Here is an 18861-nt window from a genome sequence, read left to right as displayed (position 1 = left end):
ATTTACAACACAACCTGCTAGAAAATGGCACTTCTAAATAGTAACTAGCGTTCGCGATGAATGGAGTTTTGATTTTTTACCATCTTGTTAAAAAAAAAAAAAAAGTCACCGTTACATAACTTCCAGAACTACTGGAAATGTCTTAAGTTTGGAATGATCCCCTCCAGATATTGCAGCTAATGGTGAAATCAATCATTAAATGTCTCTGCTGGGAGAAGAAGGGGGGATATCAATGGCAAAACAAAAAAGCGAAATAAAGTCTTCAGTACATGAACGGGCATGTGAACATCGGATCATGTAGAGATGCGTCTGACGGAGCAAAACTCCCACATGGGCGAGATATTAGCCTCACACCATTACTCTATGCTGCTGGGGAGCCATGCTAAGTCTACTAGTATTGTAGTGTGTGAAATCCATATCTATTTCTTAGTGCAGGAAAAAAAAATCTAAAATGTATTTAAAGAGGCCCTGGAGGCTCTCCGGTGTGTAGAATATAGGGTCTGTCCTGTGTGGTGTAGTATAGAGGATCTCTCCTGTGTGGTGTAGTATAGAGGATCTCTCCTGTGTGGTGTAGTATAGAGAATTCCTCCAGTGTGGTGTAGTATAGAGGATCTGTCCTGTGTGGTGTAGTATAGAGGATCTCTCCTGTGTGGTGTAGTATAGAGGATCTCTCCTGTGTGGTGTAGTATAGAGGATCTGTCCTGTGTGGTGTAGTATAGAGGATCTCTCCTGTGTGGTGTAGTATAGAGGATCTGTCCTGTGTGGTGTAGTATATAGGATCTCTCCTGTGTGGTGTAGTATAGAGGATCTCTCCTGTGTGGTGTAGTATAGAGGATCTCTCCTGTGTGGTGTAGTATAGAGGATCTCTCCTGTGTGGTGTAGTATAGAGGATCTCTCCTGTGTGGTGTAGTATAGAGGATCTCTCCTGTGTGGTGTAGTATAGAGGATCTCTCCTGTGTGGTGTAGTATAGAGGATCCCTCCGGTGTGGTGTAGTATATAGGATCTCTCCTGTGTGGTGTAGTATATAGGATCTCTCCTGTGTGGTGTAGTATATAGGATCTCTCCTGTGTGGTGTAGTATATAGGATCTCTCCTGTGTGGTGTAGTATAGAGGATCCCTCCGCTGTGGTGTAGTATAGAGGATCTGTCCTGTGTGGTGTAGTATAGGGGATCTCTCCTGTGTGGTGTAGTATAGAGGATCCCTCCGGTGTGTAGAATAAAGGATCTCTCCTGTGTGGTGTAGTATAGAGGATCTCTCCTGTGTGGTGTAGTATAGAGGATCTCTCCTGTGTGGTGTAGTATAGAGGATCTCTCCTGTGTGGTGTAGTATAGAGGATCTCTCCTGTGTGGTGTAGTATAGAGGATCTCTCCTGTGTGGTGTAGTATAGAGGATCTCTCCTGTGTGGTGTAGTATAGAGGATCTCTCCTGTGTGGTGTAGTATAGAGGATCTGTCCTGTGTGGTGTAGTATAGAGGATCTCTCCTGTGTGGTGTAGTATAGAGGATCTCTCCTGTGTGGTGTAGTATAGAGGATCTCTCCTGTGTGGTGTAGTATAGAGGATCTCTCCTGTGTGGTGTAGTATAGAGGATCTCTCCTGTGTGGTGTAGTATAGAGGATCTGTCCTGTGTGGTGTAGTATAGAGGATCTCTCCTGTGTGGTGTAGTATAGAGGATCTCTCCTGTGTGGTGTAGTATAGAGGATCTCTCCTGTGTGGTGTAGTATAGAGGATCTCTCCTGTGTGGTGTAGTATAGAGGATCTCTCCTGTGTGGTGTAGTATAGAGGATATCTCCTGTGTGGTGTAGTATAGACGATCTGTCCTGTGTGGTGTAGTATAGAGGATCTCTCCTGTGTGGTGTAGTATAGAGGATCTCTCCTGTGTGGTGTAGTATAGAGGATCTCTCCTGTGTGGTGTAGTATAGAGGATCTCTCCTGTGTGGTGTAGTATAGAGGATCTCTCCTGTGTGGTGTAGTATAGAGGATCTCTCCTGTGTGGTGTAGTATAGAGGATCTCTCCTGTGTGGTGTAGTATAGAGGATCTGTCCTGTGTGGTGTAGTATAGAGGATCTGTCCTGTGTGGTGTAGTATAGAGGATCTCTCCTGTGTGATGTAGTATAGAGGATTTCTCCTGTGTGGTGTAGTATAGAGGATCTGTCCTGTGTGGTGTAGTATAGAGGATCTGTCCTGTGTGGTGTAGTATAGAGGATCTGTCCTGTGTGGTGTAGTATAGAGGATCTGTCCTGTGTGGTGTAGTATAGAGGATCTCTCTTGTGTGGTGTAGTATAGAGGATTGGTCCTGTGTGGTGTAGTATAGAGGATCTCTCCTGTGTGGTGTAGTATAGAGGATCTGTCCTGTGTGGTGTAGTATAGAGGATCTCTCCTGTGTGGTGTAGTATAGAGGATCTCTCCTGTGTGGTGTAGTATAGAGGATATCTCCTGTGTGGTGTAGTATAGAGGATCTCTCCTGTGTGGTGTAGTATAGAGGATCTCTCCTGTGTGGTGTAGTATAGAGGATCTCTCCTGTGTGGTGTAGTATAGGGGATCTCTCCTGTGTGATGTAGTATAGAGGATTTCTCCTGTGTGGTGTAGTATAGAGGATCTGTCCTGTGTGGTGTAGTATAGAGGATCTGTCCTGTGTGGTGTAGTATAGAGGATCTGTCCTGTGTGGTGTAGTATAGAGGATCTGTCCTGTGTGGTGTAGTATAGAGGATCTCTCTTGTGTGGTGTAGTATAGAGGATCGGTCCTGTGTGGTGTAGTATAGAGGATCTCTCCTGTGTGGTGTAGTATAGAGGATCTGTCCTGTGTGGTGTAGTATAGAGGATCTCTCCTGTGTGGTGTAGTATAGAGGATCTCTCCTGTGTGGTGTAGTATAGAGGATTTGTCCTGTGTGGTGTAGTATAGAGGATCTCTCCTGTGTGGTGTAGTATAGAGGATCTCTCCTGTGTGGTGTAGTATAGAGGATCTCTCCTGTGTGGTGTAGTATAGAGGATCTCTCCTGTGTGGTGTAGTATAGAGGATCTCTCCTGTGTGGTGTAGTATAGAGGATCTGTCCTGTGTGGTGTAGTATAGAGGATCTGTCCTGTGTGGTGTAGTATATAGGATCTCTCCTGTGTAATGTAGTATAGAGGATCTCTCCTGTGTGGTGTAGTATAGAGGATCTCTCCTGTGTGGTGTAGTATAGAGGATCTCTCCTGTGTGGTGTAGTATAGAGGATCTGTCCTGTGTGGTGTAGTATATAGGATCTCTCCTGTGTGGTGTAGTATAGAGGATCTCTCCTGTGTGGTGTAGTATAGAGGATCTGTCCTGTGTGGTGTAGTATATAGGATCTCTCCTGTGTGGTGTAGTATAGAGGATCTGTCCTGTGTAGTGTAGTATAGAGGATCTGTCCTGTGTGGTGTAGTATAGAGGATCTCTCCCGTGTGGTGTAGTATAGAGGATCTGTCCTGTGTGGTGTAGTATAGAGGATCTGTCCTGTGTGGTGTAGTATAGAGGATCTCTCCTGTGTGGTGTAGTATAGAGGATCTCTCCCGTGTGGTTTAGTATAGAGGATCTGTCCTGTGTGGTGTAGTATAGAGGATCTGTCCTGTGTGGTGTAGTATAGAGGATCTGTCCTGTGTGGTGTAGTATAGAGGATCTCTCTTGTGTGGTGTAGTATAGAGGATTGGTCCTGTGTGGTGTAGTATAGAGGATCTCTCCTGTGTGGTGTAGTATAGAGGATCTGTCCTGTGTGGTGTAGTATAGAGGATCTCTCCTGTGTGGTGTAGTATAGAGGATCTCTCCTGTGTGGTGTAGTATAGAGGATCTCTCCTGTGTGGTGTAGTATAGAGGATCTCTTCTGTGTGGTGTAGTATAGAGGATCTCTCCTGTGTGGTGTAGTATAGAGGATCTCTCCTGTGTGGTGTAGTATAGAGGATATCTCCTGTGTGGTGTAGTATAGAGGATCTCTCCTGTGTGGTGTAGTATAGAGGATCTCTCCTGTGTGGTGTAGTATAGAGGATCTCTCCTGTGTGATGTAGTATAGAGGATTTCTCCTGTGTTGTGTAGTATAGAGGATCTGTCCTGTGTGGTGTAGTATAGAGGATCTGTCCTGTGTGGTGTAGTAGAGAGGATCTGTCCTGTGCGGTGTAGTATAGAGGATCTGTCCTGTGTGGTGTAGTATAGAGGATCTCTCTTGTGTGGTGTAGTATAGAGGATCGGTCCTGTGTGGTGTAGTATAGAGGATTTGTCCTGTGTGGTGTAGTATAGAGGATCTGTCCTGTGTGGTGTAGTATAGAGGATCTGTCCTGTGTGGTGTAGTATAGAGTATCTGTCCTGTGTGGTGTAGTATAGAGGATCTCTCCTGTGTGGTGTAGTATAGAGGATCTCTCCTGTGTGGTGTAGTATAGAGGATCTCTCCTGTGTGGTGTAGTATAGAGGATCTGTCCTGTGTGGTGTAGTATAGAGGATCTGTCCTGTGTGGTGTAGTATATAGGATCTCTCCTGTGTAATGTAGTATAGAGGATCTCTCCTGTGTGGTGTAGTATAGAGGATCTCTCCTGTGTGGTGTAGTATAGAGGATCTCTCCTGTGTGGTGTAGTATAGAGGATCTGTCCTGTGTGGTGTAGTATATAGGATCTCTCCTGTGTGGTGTAGTATAGAGGATCTCTCCTGTGTGGTGTAGATTAGAGGATCTGTCCTGTGTGGTGTAGTATATAGGATCTCTCCTGTGTGGTGTAGTATAGAGGATCTGTCCTGTGTAGTGTAGTATAGAGGATCTGTCCTGTGTGGTGTAGTATAGAGGATCTCTCCCGTGTGGTGTAGTATAGAGGATCTGTCCTGTGTGGTGTAGTATAGAGGATCTGTCCTGTGTGGTGTAGTATAGAGGATCTCTCCTGTGTGGTGTAGTATAGAGGATCTCTCCCGTGTGGTGTAGTATAGAGGATCTCTCCCGTGTGGTGTAGTATAGAGGATCTCTCCTGTGTGGTGTAGTATAGAGGATCTGTCCTGTGTAGTGTAGTATAGAGGATCTCTCCTGTGTGGTGTAGTATAGAGGATCTCTCCTGTGTGGTGTAGTATAGAGGATCTCTTAGCCCTTGATAAAGCCACAGCCTGTGGCGAAACGTCGGGCGGGCGGGCAATGTGTTAGATTTTTAATTGTCTCACACTATAGATTGTGGACTGCAGCCACAATCTATCTTTTCAATTCAATTAAGATAGCATGCAGTGTCATGCCAATCAATGGATTATGGATCAATATGTGTGAGGTTATTTTAATCTTGGCTCAATAAACGTTAAGTTTTATATTGGGTGGGAAATATAGGGTCTTAGTGACCGCTTAGCGGTCAAATGTTAATAAGTGTAGTATAGAGGATCTCTCCTGTGTGGTGTAGTATAGAGGATCTCTCCTGTGTGGTGTAATATAGAGGATCTCTCCTGTGTGGTGTAGTATAGAGGATCAACCTGTGCAGTGTAGTATAGAGGATCTCTCCTGTGTGGTGCAGTATAGAGGGATCTCTCCTGTGTGGTGTAATATAGAGGATCTCTCCTGTGTGGTGTAGTATAGAGGATCTCTCCTGTGTGGTGTAGTATAGAGGATCTCTCCTGTGTGGTGTAGTATAGAGGATATCTCCTGTGTGGTGTAGTATAGAGGATCTGTCCTGTGTGGTGTAGTATAGAGGATCTCTCCTGTGTGGTGTAGTATAGAGGATCTGCCCTGTGTGGTGTAGTATAGAGGATCTCTCCTGTGTGGTGTAGTATAGAGGATGTGTCCTGTGTGGTGTAGTATAGAGGATGTGTCCTGTGTGGTGTAGTATAGAGGATCTCTCCTGTGTGGTGTAGTATAGAGGATCTCTCCTGTGTGGTGTAGTATAGAGGATCTCTCCTGTGTGGTGCAGTATAGAGGATCTGTCCTGTGTGGTGTAGTATAGAGGATCTCTCCAGTGTGGTGCAGTATAGAGGATCTGTCCTGTGTGGTGTAGTATAGAGGATCTCTCCTGTGTGGTGTAGTATAGAGGATCTCTCCTGTGTGGTGTAGTATATAGGATCTCTCCTGTGTGGTGTAGTATAGAGGATCTCTCCTGTGTGGTGCAGTATAGAGAATCTGTCCTGTGTGATGTAGTATAGAGGATCTCTCCTGTGTGGTGTAGTATAGAGGATCTCTCCTGTGTGGTGTAGTATAGAGGATCTCTCCTGTTTGGATTAGTATAGAGGATCTCTCCTGTGTGGTGTAGTATAGAGGATCTGTCCTGTGTGGTGTAGTATAGAGGATCTGTCCTGTGTGGTGTAGTATAGAGGATCTGTCCTGTGTGGTGAAGTATAGAGGATCTGTCCTGTGTGGTGCAGTATAGAGGATCTGTCCTGTGTGGTGGAGTATAGAGGATCTCTCCTGTGTGGTGGAGTATAGAGGATCTCTCCTGTGTGGTGTAGTATAGAGGATCTCTCCTGTGTGGTGTAGTATAGAGGATCTCTCCTGTGTGGTGTAGTATAGAGGATCTCTCCTGTGTGGTGTAGTATAGAGGATCTCTCCTGTGTGGTGTAGTATAGAGGATCTCTCCTGTGTGGGGTAGTATAGAGGATCTCTCCTGTGTGGTGTAGTATAGAGGATCTGTCCTGTGTGGTGTAGTATAGAGGATCTCTCCTGTGTGGTGTAGTATAGAGGATCTGTCCTGTGTGGTGTAGTATAGAGGATCTGTCCTGTGTGGTGTAGTATAGAGGATCTCTCCTGTGTGGTGTAGTATAGGGGATCTCTCCTGTGTGGTGTAGTATAGAGGATCTGTCCTGTGTGGTGTAGTATAGAGGATCTCTCCTGTGTGGTGTAGTATAGAGTATCTCTCCTGTGTGGTGTAGTATAGAGGATCTCTCCTGTGTGGTGTAGTATAGAGGATCTCTCCTGTGTGGTGTAGTATAGAGGATCTCTCCTGTGTGGTGTAGTATAGAGGATCTCTCCTGTGTGGTGTAGTATAGAGGATCTGTCCTGTGTGGTGTAGTATAGAGGATCTCTCCTGTGTGGTGTAGTATAGAGGATCTCTCCTGTGTGGTGTAGTATAGAGGATCTGTCCTGTGTGGTGTAGTATAGAGGATCTCTCCTGTGTGGTGTAGTATAGAGGATCTCTCCTGTGTGGTGTAGTATAGAGGATCTCTCCTGTGTGGTGTAGTATAGGGGATCTCTCCTGTGTGGTGTAGTATAGAGGATCTGTCCTGTGTGGTGTAGTATAGAGGATCTCTCCTGTGTGGTGTAGTATAGAGTATCTCTCCTGTGTGGTGTAGTATAGAGGATCTCTCCTGTGTGGTGTAGTATAGAGGATCTCTCCTGTGTGGTGTAGTATAGAGGATCTCTCCTGTGTGGTGTAGTATAGAGGATCTGTCCTGTGTGGTGTAGTATAGAGGATCTGTCCTGTGTGGTGTAGTATAGAGGATCTGTCCTGTGTGGTGTAGTATAGAGGATCTGTCCTGTGTGGTGTAGTATAGAGGATCTGTCCTGTGTGGTGTAGTATAGAGGATCTCTCCTGTGTGGTGTAGTATAGAGGATCTCTCCTGTGTGGTGTAGTATAGAGGATCTCTCCTGTGTGGTGTAGTATAGAGGATCTGTCCTGTGTGGTGTAGTATAGAGGATCTGTCCTGTGTGGTGTAGTATAGAGGATCTCTCCTGTGTGGTGTAGTATATAGAGGATCTCTCCTGTGTGGTGTAGTATAGAGGATCTGTCCTGTGTGGTGTAGTATAGAGGATCTCTCCTGTGTGGTGTAGTATAGAGGATCTGTCCTGTGTGGTGTAGTATATAGGATCTGTCCTGTGTGGTGTAGTATAGAGGATCTCTCCTGTGTGGTGTAGTATAGAGGATCTCTCCTGTGTGGTGTAGTATAGAGGATCTCTCCTGTGTGGTGTAGTATAGAGGATCTGTCCTGTGTGGTGTAGTATAGAGGATCTCTCCTGTGTGGTGTAGTATAGAGGATCTGTCCTGTGTGGTGTAGTATAGAGGATCTCTCCTGTGTGGTGTAGTATATAGAGGATCTCTCCTGTGTGGTGTAGTATAGAGGATCTCTCCTGTGTGGTGTAGTATAGAGGATCTCTCCTGTGTGGTGTAGTATAGAGGATCTGTCCTGTGTGGTGTAGTATAGAGGATCTCTCCTGTGTGGTGTAGTATAGAGGATCTTTCCTGTGTGGTGTAGTATAGAGGATCTCTCCTGTGTGGTGTAGTATAGAGGATCTCTCCTGCGTGGTGTAGTATAGAGGATCTCTCCTGTGTGGTGTAGTATAGAGGATCTGTCCTGTGTGGTGTAGTATAGAGGATCTCTCCTGTGTGGTGTAGTATAGAGGATCTGTCCTGTGTGGTGTAGTATAGAGAATTTCTCCTGTGTGGTGTAGTATAGAGGATCTGTCCTGTGTGGTGTAGTATAGAGGATCTCTCCTGTGTGGTGTAGTATAGAGGATCTCTCCTGTGTGGTGTAGTATAGAGGATCTGTCCTGTGTGGTGTAGTATAGAGGATCTCTCCTGTGTGGTGTAGTATAGAGGATCTCTCCTGTGTGGTGTAGTATAGAGGATCTCTCCTGTGCGGTGTAGTATAGAGGATCTCTCCTGTGTGGTGTAGTATAGAGGATCTCTCCGGTGTGGTGTAGTATAGAGGATCTCTCCTGTGTGGTGTAGTATAGAGGATCTCTCCTGTGTGGTGTAGTATAGAGGATCTCTCCTGTGTGGTGTAGTATAGAGGATCTCTCCTGTGTGGTGTAGTATAGAGGATCTCTCCTGTGTGGTGTAGTATAGAGGATCTGTCCTGTGTGGTGTAGTATAGAGGATCTCTCCTGTGTGGTGTAGTATAGAGGATCTCTCCTGTGTGGTGTAGTATAGAGGATCTCTCCTGTGTGGTGTAGTATAGAGGATCTCTCCTGTGTGGTGTAGTATAGAGGATCTCTCCTGTGTGGTGTAGTATAGAGGATCTCTCCTGTGTGGTGTAGTATAGAGGATCTCTCCTGTGTGGTGTAGTATAGAGGATCTCTCCTGTGTGGTGTAGTATAGAGGATCTCTCCTGTGTGGTGTAGTATAGAGGATCTCTCCTGTGTAGTATAGTATAGAGGATCTCTCCTGTGTGGTGTAGTATAGAGGATCTCTCCTGTGTGGTGTAGTATAGAGGATGTGTCCTGTGTGGTGTAGTATAGAGGATCTCTCCTGTGTGGTGTAGTATAGAGGATCTCTCCTGTGTGGTGTAGTATAGAGGATCTGTCCTGTGTGGTGTAGTATAGAGGATCTCTCCTGTGTGGTGTAGTATAGAGGATCTCTCCTGTGTGGTGTAGTATAGAGGATACACGTGTTAGGCTGATAAACACTCCTTGGGCTTTCACCATGCTAGGGAACGCCCCCTTGGCTCTTGCCATGCTAGGGAACGCCCCCTGGGCTTTTGCCATTCTAGGGAATGCCCCCTGTACTCCTGCTAGGCTGATGAATGCTCCTTGGGCTTTTGCCATGCCAGGGAATGCCCCCTGATCTCTTGATATGCTTATGAACCCCCTGTGATTGCCCTTTGGGCTCTTGTCCTGCTAGGGAATGCCCCCTGTACTCGTGCTAGGCTGATGAACGCTCCTTGGGCTTTCGCCATGCTAGGGAATGCCCCCTGGACTCTTGCCATACTTGGGAACGCCCCCTGAACTCTTGCTATACTGATGAGTGCTCCATTCAATGCTGGGGAACACCCCCTGGACTATTGCCATGCTGGAATATGCCCCAAGGGCTCTTGTTATGCTGGGGGTTGCCCCCTGGACTCTTGCTATGCTGATGAATGCCCCATCTGCTCTTTCCCTGCAGGTGAACACCCCTGCACTATTGCTAAACTGGGGAATGCCCCCTGCTGTTTTGGAGAATGCCTCCTGACCTTTCGCACCTCATTTGCATAAACATGAATAGGCCTATATTTTTGTGCTGGAAAAGACTATCCCCGAAATCCTGGTGACTAGTCCTATCTGGCCATGGGCTTATTTATGCCCGTTTGTCAGCTGACCGGTGCACTTTAAGGGTTTACAGACAATAAGTGTCTCCTACATCTGTATCCTGAAGGGCATTGTACACCCTCTCCATCACACCCAGTACTTACCCTGGACGGTGAGATGAACCTGCATTGTCCTAGGACTGTGCTGGGTTTGTACAGAGCAGAAATACGGCCCATCATCGAAAATGTCCACCTTTTGTATCCGCAGGCTGTACTCCTTTTTGTTCCCTGCCGCTATTGAGACTCTTGGATCCACCGACCACTTGTCGTTCCCCGCAAAAATAACACTGGAACGATTCAACCAGGCTCCCTTTGACGCGCCGTCCTCCAAGAAGCACCTGGAGATAGGAAGACAAAACAGAAATGTCGTCAATAAACCGCACAGGGCGCCGACAAGATGGCGACTTATAAACAGGGTCACAAGGTCTCGAATGAGATAATAAGAAGATGTCTATAAGAGAAGCTTACACTTAGAGAAACCTATTCCAAAATGAGTGCCCCTACTGGAGATACCTTACATAAATACATAGTATAAGTTATTTAAAGGGATACTCCAGTGGAAAACAAATTTATTTCAATCAACTGGTGCCAGAAAGCTAAAAAGATTAGTAAATGACTGCTATATAAAAATCTTAATCCTTCCAGTACTTATCAGCTGCTGTATGCTCCGAAAGTAGTTGTGTAGTTCTTCCCAGTCTGACCACAATGCTCTCTGCTGCCACCTCTGTCCGTGTCAGGAACTGTCCAGAGTAGGAGAGGTTTGCTAAGGGGATTTATTTGCTCCTACTCTGGACAGTTCCTGACATAGACAGTGGTGTCAGCAGAGAGCACTGTGGTCAGACTGGAAAGAACTACACAACTTCCGCTAGAGGATACAGTAGCTGGAAGGATTAAAGGGGTACTTCGCCCCTGGCATCTTATCCCCTATCCAAAGGATAGGGGATAAGATGTCAGATCGCCGGGGTCCCGCTACTGGGGACCCCGGGGATCGCTGCTGCGGTATCCCGCCATCATTACTGCGCAGAGCGAGTTCGCTCTGTACGTAATGACGGGCGATGCAGGGGCCGGAGCAGCATGACGTCATGGCTCCGCCCCTCGTGACATCACGGCCCGTCCCCTTAATGCAAGTCTATGGCAGGGGGCGTGACGGCCGCCACGCCCCCTTCCCATAGACTTGTATTGACGGGGGCGGGCCGTGACATCACGAGGGGTGGAGCCGTGACGTAACGATGCTCCGGCCCCTGTATTGCCCGTCATTACGCACAGAGTGAACTCGCTCTGAGCAGTAATGATGGCGGGGTGCCGCAGCAGCGATCCCCGGGGTCCCCAGTAGCGGGACCCCGGTGATCTGACATCTTATCCCCTATCCTTTGGATAGGGGATAAGATGCCAGGGGCGGAGTACCCCTTTAATCCTTCCAGCTACTGTATCCTCTGCGCAGTAATGATAGCGGGGTGCTGCAGCAGCGTTCCTTTAGATAGGGGGTAAGATGTCTAGGGGCGGAGTACTCCTTTAAGATTTTTAAATAGAAGTAATTTACAAATCTGTTTACCTTTTCTGTATCAGTTGGTTTAAAAAAAAAAAAATTCCACCGGGGTACCCCTTTAAGATAAAAAAAAAAACTTTGTATAAGCGCAGGGTCACACGGGGCGTATCTGCAGCGTTTCTGACGCTGAGGATGCGGCAACGGCAGTCACAGAGGGACTGCAGAGTGAGCTCCCGGCCGCGGCCGGGAGCTCGCTCTGCAGTCCCTCTGTGACTGCCGACGCCGCATCCACAGCGTCAAATATGCTGCGGATGCCCCTTCCTGTGGCCCTGCCCTTATGGCAGTGACACCTCTCCAGAAGACCACCTCCTTATCCAGACCATCTTTACTTTTGCATATTTATAAATACATTTGCACATGTGACGGATATTGCTTGATTGGGGTGATGTTTTTCGACATATCATGTAAAAAAGTCCTAACATTTTTGCGCAATCTCAATCCGCCTGGTGGGGAAAAAGCGATTATAAAACAAAAAAAATCATCATACATCGGGCAACAATATAATTCGTTTTCCTGCATTTAAAATGGAAAAAAGTACAAGTTAGAAAAGCAGAGAAAAAGGCGCAAAGAATAAATGTTTTTTTTGTGCGCCAACTGAACTGATAAATGCTTCCCCCCCCAACCCTCGCCCTGTAGTGTCTAATTTTTAGACATTGTAAATGTTTTTTAGGCAAATTTGTATTTAATTATCTATCTATCTATCTATCTATTTTATAAGTGATGTAAGATACAATGATACTAGACCAGGGTTTCCCAACCGGTGTGCCTCCAGCTGGTGCAAAACTACAGCTCCCAGCATGCCCGGACAGCCGTTGGCTGTCCGGGCATGCTGGGAGTTGTAGTTTTGCAACAGCTAGAGGCACCCTTGATTGGGAAAACACTGTTCTAGACAAACCAGACGCATGAAGAGAAAGTCATTCGCCGCCTTGAATTATTCATGCCTGCTCCGCTCCACCGTAATGAATGATAATTCGCAAATAAGAAGCCTTTAAAGGGGTACTCCGGTGAAAACCTTTTTTCTTTTAAATCAACTGGTGGCAGAAAGTTAAACATATTTGTAAATTACTTCTATTAAAAAATCTTAATCCTTTCAGTACTTATAAGCTGCTGAATGCTACAGAGGAAATTCCTTTCTTTTTGGAAAACTGATGACATCACGAGCACAGTTCTCTCTGCTGACATCTCTGTCCATTTTAGCAACCATGCATAGCAGATGTATGCTAAGGGCAGCATGGTGGCTCAGTGGTTCACACTGCTGCCTTGGGTTCAAATCCCACTAAGGACAACAATAAATAAAGCGTTATTATTATTATAATAACGTCAGCAGAGAAAACTGTGCTCGTGATGTCATCAGAGAGCATTCCAAAAAGAAAAGAATTTCCTCTGTAGTATTCAGCAGCCAATAAGTACAGGAAGGATTAAGATTTTTTAATAGAAGTCATTTACAAATATTTTTAACTTTCTGCCACCAGTTGATTTAAAAGAAAAAAGGTTTTCACCGGAGTACCCCTTTAATTTACAATTGGCGGCATGGAATCCCCTGAAATCTATCAGTTGTCCTTATTTCCTTACATCAAGGCGACGCGATTACATTGTAACATGGGGAAAAAACGCTGCACTTAGGAGGTGGAATTCTCCACAGTCTCTATAGAAGACAGGGATGTTACTCTAGTCCAGTGTTTCCCAACCCAGTCCTCAAGGCACACCAACATTCTGGGTTTTTTCAGTGACTCCATTGGAATAGAACTGGGAAAAATTTAAATCCTGGACTGTTGGTGTGCCTTGAGGACTGGGTTGGACTGCTCTAGTCTATAGAAATAAGGGTATTCCAGTGAAATGTTCTTTTTTAAATCAACTAGTGCCAGAAAGTTATACAGATTAGTAAATTACTTCTATATAAAAAATCTTAATCCTTCCAGTACTTATCAGCTGCTGTATACTAAGTTATTTTCATTTTGAATTTCCATTCTGTCTAACCACAGCGCTCTCTGCTGACACCTCTGTCCATGTCAGGAACTGTCCAGAGCAGGATAGGTTTGCTATGGGGATTTGGTCCTACTCTGGGACAGTTCCTGACATGGACAGAGGTGTCAGCAGAGAGCACTGTGGTCAGACAGTAAAAAAAAAAAATTAAAAAAAATAACTTCCTGTGGAGCATACAGCAGCTGATAAGTACTGGAAGGATTAATATTTTTAAACAGAAGTAATTTACAAATCTGTTTAACTTTCTGGTACCAGTTGAATTTAAAAAAAATAGTTTTCCACTGAAGTACCCCTTTAAAGAAGTTTTTCCGACCTCATAAATTGTTCATTTTGAAAGAAAAAAAATTTGAAATTAAAAGAACATTTAAAAACATTAAAAAAAATAAAAACTTTTTTTTTATTTTTTTTATGCTTTTAAATGTTCTTTTAATTTCAATTTTTTTTTCTTTCAAAATGAACAATTTAATAGATCAGAAAAACTTATTTAAAGGGGTACTTCAGTGGAAAACTATTTTTTTGGGATAATTTTTCTTCTCTTCTCTTTGCATTCTGCTACATTCAGAAACTCCATAGAGAATAAATTGAGTGGTGGTCACGCATGCGTGGCCCATTCTGTTATGTTACAGCGCTCTGGGGATCGGCGGGGATCTGAGCAGTCGGACCCCCACCAATCTGCATGTTATTCCCTATTCCAGTGTTTTGTTTTGTTTTTTAACCAACCAGAGTGCCCCTAGATGTTGCAAAACTACAACTCCCAGCATGCCCGGACAGCCAAAGGCGGTAATGGCAGACATCAGCTATCCCACTGATCATTAACCCTTTAGATGCCACAATCAATGCTGATCACGGCATCTAAAGGCTATAATGACTACTGCCATACTATTGGAATGACTCATCGACATCTCCACATGGCCACCTCCACCCCCGCCCCGCCCCGCAGCGTTAAAATGGCAGCCGGAGTCCTCCCATATGCCGCTGCACCGCAAAATCGTCACTGTGGTAATATATTTTGATTAAGGCAGACTCAATCAGCAGAGCACCGATGTCACTGATGAGTGCTATGTTACGGCATAGCAGTGAACAGTAAAAGCAATCTTGTGATTGCTTTTAATAGTCCCCGATGGTAACCGAAAAAGTGTAAAATGAAATATAAAAAATGTTTTTAAAAATATAAATAAGCCTCTCCAATAATAAAAATTAAAATTACCCCCCCCCACCCCTTCTCACATTTCGCAAATAAAAAAATACAAATAAAAAAAAATTTAATATGTGGAAATGTCCAAACTATTAAAATATAATATAAATAAACCTGCACATTATACTGCGTAAACGTAAAATAATAATAATAATGATAATAATTGCCACAATTGCTGATTTTTGGTCGTATCACATATGAGAGAAAAATTTATAAAAAGCGAACAGTCCCATCAAAACAAAAAGATCCTAGTGCAAAAAATGAACCTCATACAGCCCCGTATATGAAAAATAAAAAAAGTTATAGGGGTCAGTTTTTTTTTTTTTAAAGTAGTACAATTATAGAAAAGCTATAACAATATGGCTACCGTTTTGACAGCTGTAGCAATCACGATACACAGTGACCAAGAATCAGACAGCGCTGTACATTGTGTAGTGGCCGTGCTGAGTTACTGCAGTTTGGCTCCTATTCACTTCAATAGAGGCTGAGCTGCAGCACCCAGCATGACCATTACACAATGTATGGCGCTGTTTGCTCCCTGTTCTGTTCACTAGCTGACCAGTAAGGGTGTCAGGTGTCAGACCTCCATTGGTCAGATATTGATGGACTATCCTGAGGATAGTAAAGCCCCTTTACAACACTAGGACACTAGTATTACATCACATGATACTGCTGGTCGGGGGCTCTATCACATGGTACTGCAGGTGGGTGCCCTATCACAAGTTACTGCAGGTGGGGATCCTATCACATAGTACTGCAGGTGGGGGTCCTATCACATGATACTGCAGGTGGGTGGCCCTATCACATGGTACTGCAGGTGGGGATCCTATCACATGGTACTGCAGGTGGGGGCCCTATCACATGGTACTGGAGGTGGGGGTCCTATCACATGGTACTGCAGGTGGGTGGCCCTATCACATGGTACTGCAGGGGGGGGTTCTATCACATGGTACTGCAGGTGGGGGTCCTATCACATGATACTGCAGGTGGGTGGCCCTATCACATGGTACTGCAGGTGGGGATCCTATCACATGGTACTGCAGGTGGGGGTCCTATCACATGGTACTGCAGGTGGGGGTCCTATCACATGGTACTGCAGGTGGGTGGCCCTATCCAATGGTTCTGCAGGTGAGGACCCTGTTATAGATTTTGCATTGGCGCCATGTAGCTTCAAGCCAGTTGGATTACCCTTTGAACCTGAACTTGTGTAGCTGTTCATGTTTTTTTAGTTCTTTTTTGTTTGTTTTTATACGATGAGACAGATTTTCAGATAGTTTCTTCTGTTCCTCATTAAAAGAAATAAAACAGAACTAACTTTTCCTTTCCGTGCGCACCATAGTATTTACCACCTGGTTTCTGTTTATTTTTTTGTTAACAAGCAAAAAATGTCGTTCTCCGTTCTAGAGCCACGAGCAAGATTCGGAGAATAAACACCTGCAGATACAAAGGGAAAGATCCAGCACAGAAATTCACAACTGTGAAAACAACGCAGGTAAAACCAAACTTCAAAGTTAGAAGCTTTTACCATCCAGTCCTCCCTGTGATATCCATCTGGGCCCTTTTTTTTATTTTTATTATTTTTTAACGGTTTCCATTTACAAAAGAGGAGAAGAATGGCTCACTGGGATTAAAATGTCCTCGGAAGTAAAAAAAAAAAAAAAAAAAAACAATTGAGCTTAGGCTGTGTTCACATGTTGCGATGCACATTAAGGAATAAAGAACAATTGTGTGCTATCAGACAGGTTAATGTGTAATTAACCTTATCGTGATGCCAGGGTGTGGTTGACCAGTACACCACCTGAGGTAAACCAGCTTCACCAGTGCCAGGCACGAGGCAAATAATCACTCCGACGCAAGGTTACTGTTAACTGGCTTGCTTTACTGAGGTTGGAAAGATGGTACAATCCGTTACAGCTCAGATTAGCATGAAGGAGTTTGCAGAGTGAACTTAGGGAAGTTTGTCAGCCTGCTGGGACTTATAGTTGATTGTGCTGTATATGACTGATTCAGCTCACGCTATACTTAGAGACTTGGACTTGACAAACTTTCTGGACTTGACTTGTATAATATCCCCAAGACTGTAGGCTTACCACAAGGCCTTGACTTTCACCTTGGTAGTGGGGTTAGCTGGTAGTAGATGTGTGGTCGCTGGACTAGGCCTCAGGCCTCCTTCAGAATCACCTCACAGACAGACTTCACTCTTCACCAAACTGTACCTCAGCAAAGGCTTAATCTGAACTCTGAACTCTAGCTACAGTATATAAGGGGACAATTTAGAAACTTCCTATTGGCCAGATAAGTCACATGTTCACCTCTGCATACTCCCCTTAACAACAAGGCCCTTAGCAACAAGAGATTTAAGGCAACAGATACATAGATAATACAAATACATTAACCCTTATGTAACAGTACATTATATAGTGCATTATAGAGAGTTCTGAGGAAAGGGGACCCATGACAGACATTGAACAGCATCTGCCACACAGGATGGGCAGGAGTACAGAAGAACACGTGATTCTGTACTGGGTCACCACAATTGGGGCTATCGGGGGAGGAGATAGATGTACACATATGATCATGACTGATCCCACTGCAATTGTCAGGGTTCGCGCACTGATATCTTCCATGAATGACCAGATTAGAGACAGAGGAAGACAAATGACTGGAGATTTCATCAGCCAATAAGATGAATGTATCATCAGAAAATGTCATAATGTTTAAAGAAATCCATAACAAAATCATCAGAATCAGCATTATAATAATAGGGATCACCTCTCTTATAAAGGTGGAGGCAGATAATACCAGATCCACAATTCACAATATGAATACAATAACATATCCCCTTAATATAAGGCTGGAGGCAGATAACACAGAGTCCAACTTTCACAATATGGCTACAATAACAAGTATCTCCTTAGTATAAAGATGGAGGCAGATAACACAGAGTCTACCATGCATACTAGGAATACAATACCAGGTATCCTCTTAGTATAAAGCTGGAAGCAGATGACGCAGAGTCTATCATTATTAATAGAAATACAATAACAGTTATAAAGCTGGAGGCAGATTACACAGGATCCACCATTCACAATAGGAATACAATAACAGGTATCCCCTGAATATAAAGCCGGAGGCAGATAAGACAGAGTCCACTATTCACAATAGGAATTCCAGCAATACAATAACCGATATGCCTTCAATATAAAGCTGGAGAAAGATAACACAACAGAGTCCACTATTTATATTAGGAATACAGGGATCCAGATATCACAGGATGCACCATTCACAATAGGTGTAAAATAACAAGTATCACCTCTAATGTAAAGTTGGAGCCAGATAACACAGGATCCACCATTGAAAACAGGAATACAATGATTCAATTGATCGTCGCGGTGCCGAGAGTTGGACCATCACCTATCTGAAGGTATGACAGCTGTTTTGTACAGCTGGACAACCCCTTTAACCCCTACCAGTGCACAGACAATAAAACACATAAATACATTAATTAACAAAAAATATATATAAATGTGCGGGTTCAGAGACTTCCTGGCTCCAGGGATATGTTCCGCCTTACAATAAGAACATTGAGCCAGATGTGAAAGGCTTAGCACAGAAGATCTTCTTCACATACAGACAATGACCTCTAAACAACAAAAGAACAAAAAGTTGTTTATTACGTCTCCATAGACCCAAAGTACAGTACATAGCTTCTTCATTAAAATGTGTAACATAAGCATGTCCTTGATAGAACATCCAGACAAACCAACATTCTATTGAAGTTCTCTTTTCCTTGCATCCCTGCTACTTCTCAGAAACAACGCGCCTATTCTAATTACTCATGTGCGTAGCCGCTTCTTATTTTTTTTTTTGCATTGTCTTTAGTGTAATAATATATTTCAATACGCCAGAGACAGCGTATTATGTTAGGAGATTCTCAAAAATCAAATTAAAAGCGGATTTCTTACCTGAATACAAAGGTCAGGAGCAAAAGAAAAAAAAAGGAAAGAAAAAGTAAAAGTTTGGCTATATTCCTGGGTGGCACAATAAGCAATACTTGAAAGATTTATTTTTTATTTTTTTATTATTATTATTATTTTTTTTAATTCTTTCGAATTTTTCCCATTGCATTTAACAGGTGATGTTACTGACTACTGTATGAAACTAATAACTGAAGGGAAAGAACA

At 44.1% G+C, this 18861-nt stretch overlaps 1 protein-coding gene across 2 annotated transcripts in view; it reads right to left on the bottom strand.

Moving 5' to 3' along the window:
* NEGR1 (neuronal growth regulator 1) overlaps nucleotides 1–18861 on the bottom strand; it is a 549860-nt gene that overhangs the window by 314138 nt on the left and 216861 nt on the right. For both annotated transcript variants that reach the window (XM_056532735.1, XM_056532736.1), the window contains exon 2: nucleotides 10059–10291. In XM_056532735.1, the coding sequence (XP_056388710.1) occupies nucleotides 10059–10291 (233 nt within the window). The remainder of the gene's footprint in view (nucleotides 1–10058; nucleotides 10292–18861) is intronic.

Source organism: Hyla sarda, chromosome 7 (genome assembly GCF_029499605.1).
Source record: "Hyla sarda isolate aHylSar1 chromosome 7, aHylSar1.hap1, whole genome shotgun sequence".
Taxonomy (NCBI): domain Eukaryota; kingdom Metazoa; phylum Chordata; class Amphibia; order Anura; family Hylidae; genus Hyla; species Hyla sarda.
This window is presented reverse-complemented; position numbering and strand designations above follow the sequence as displayed.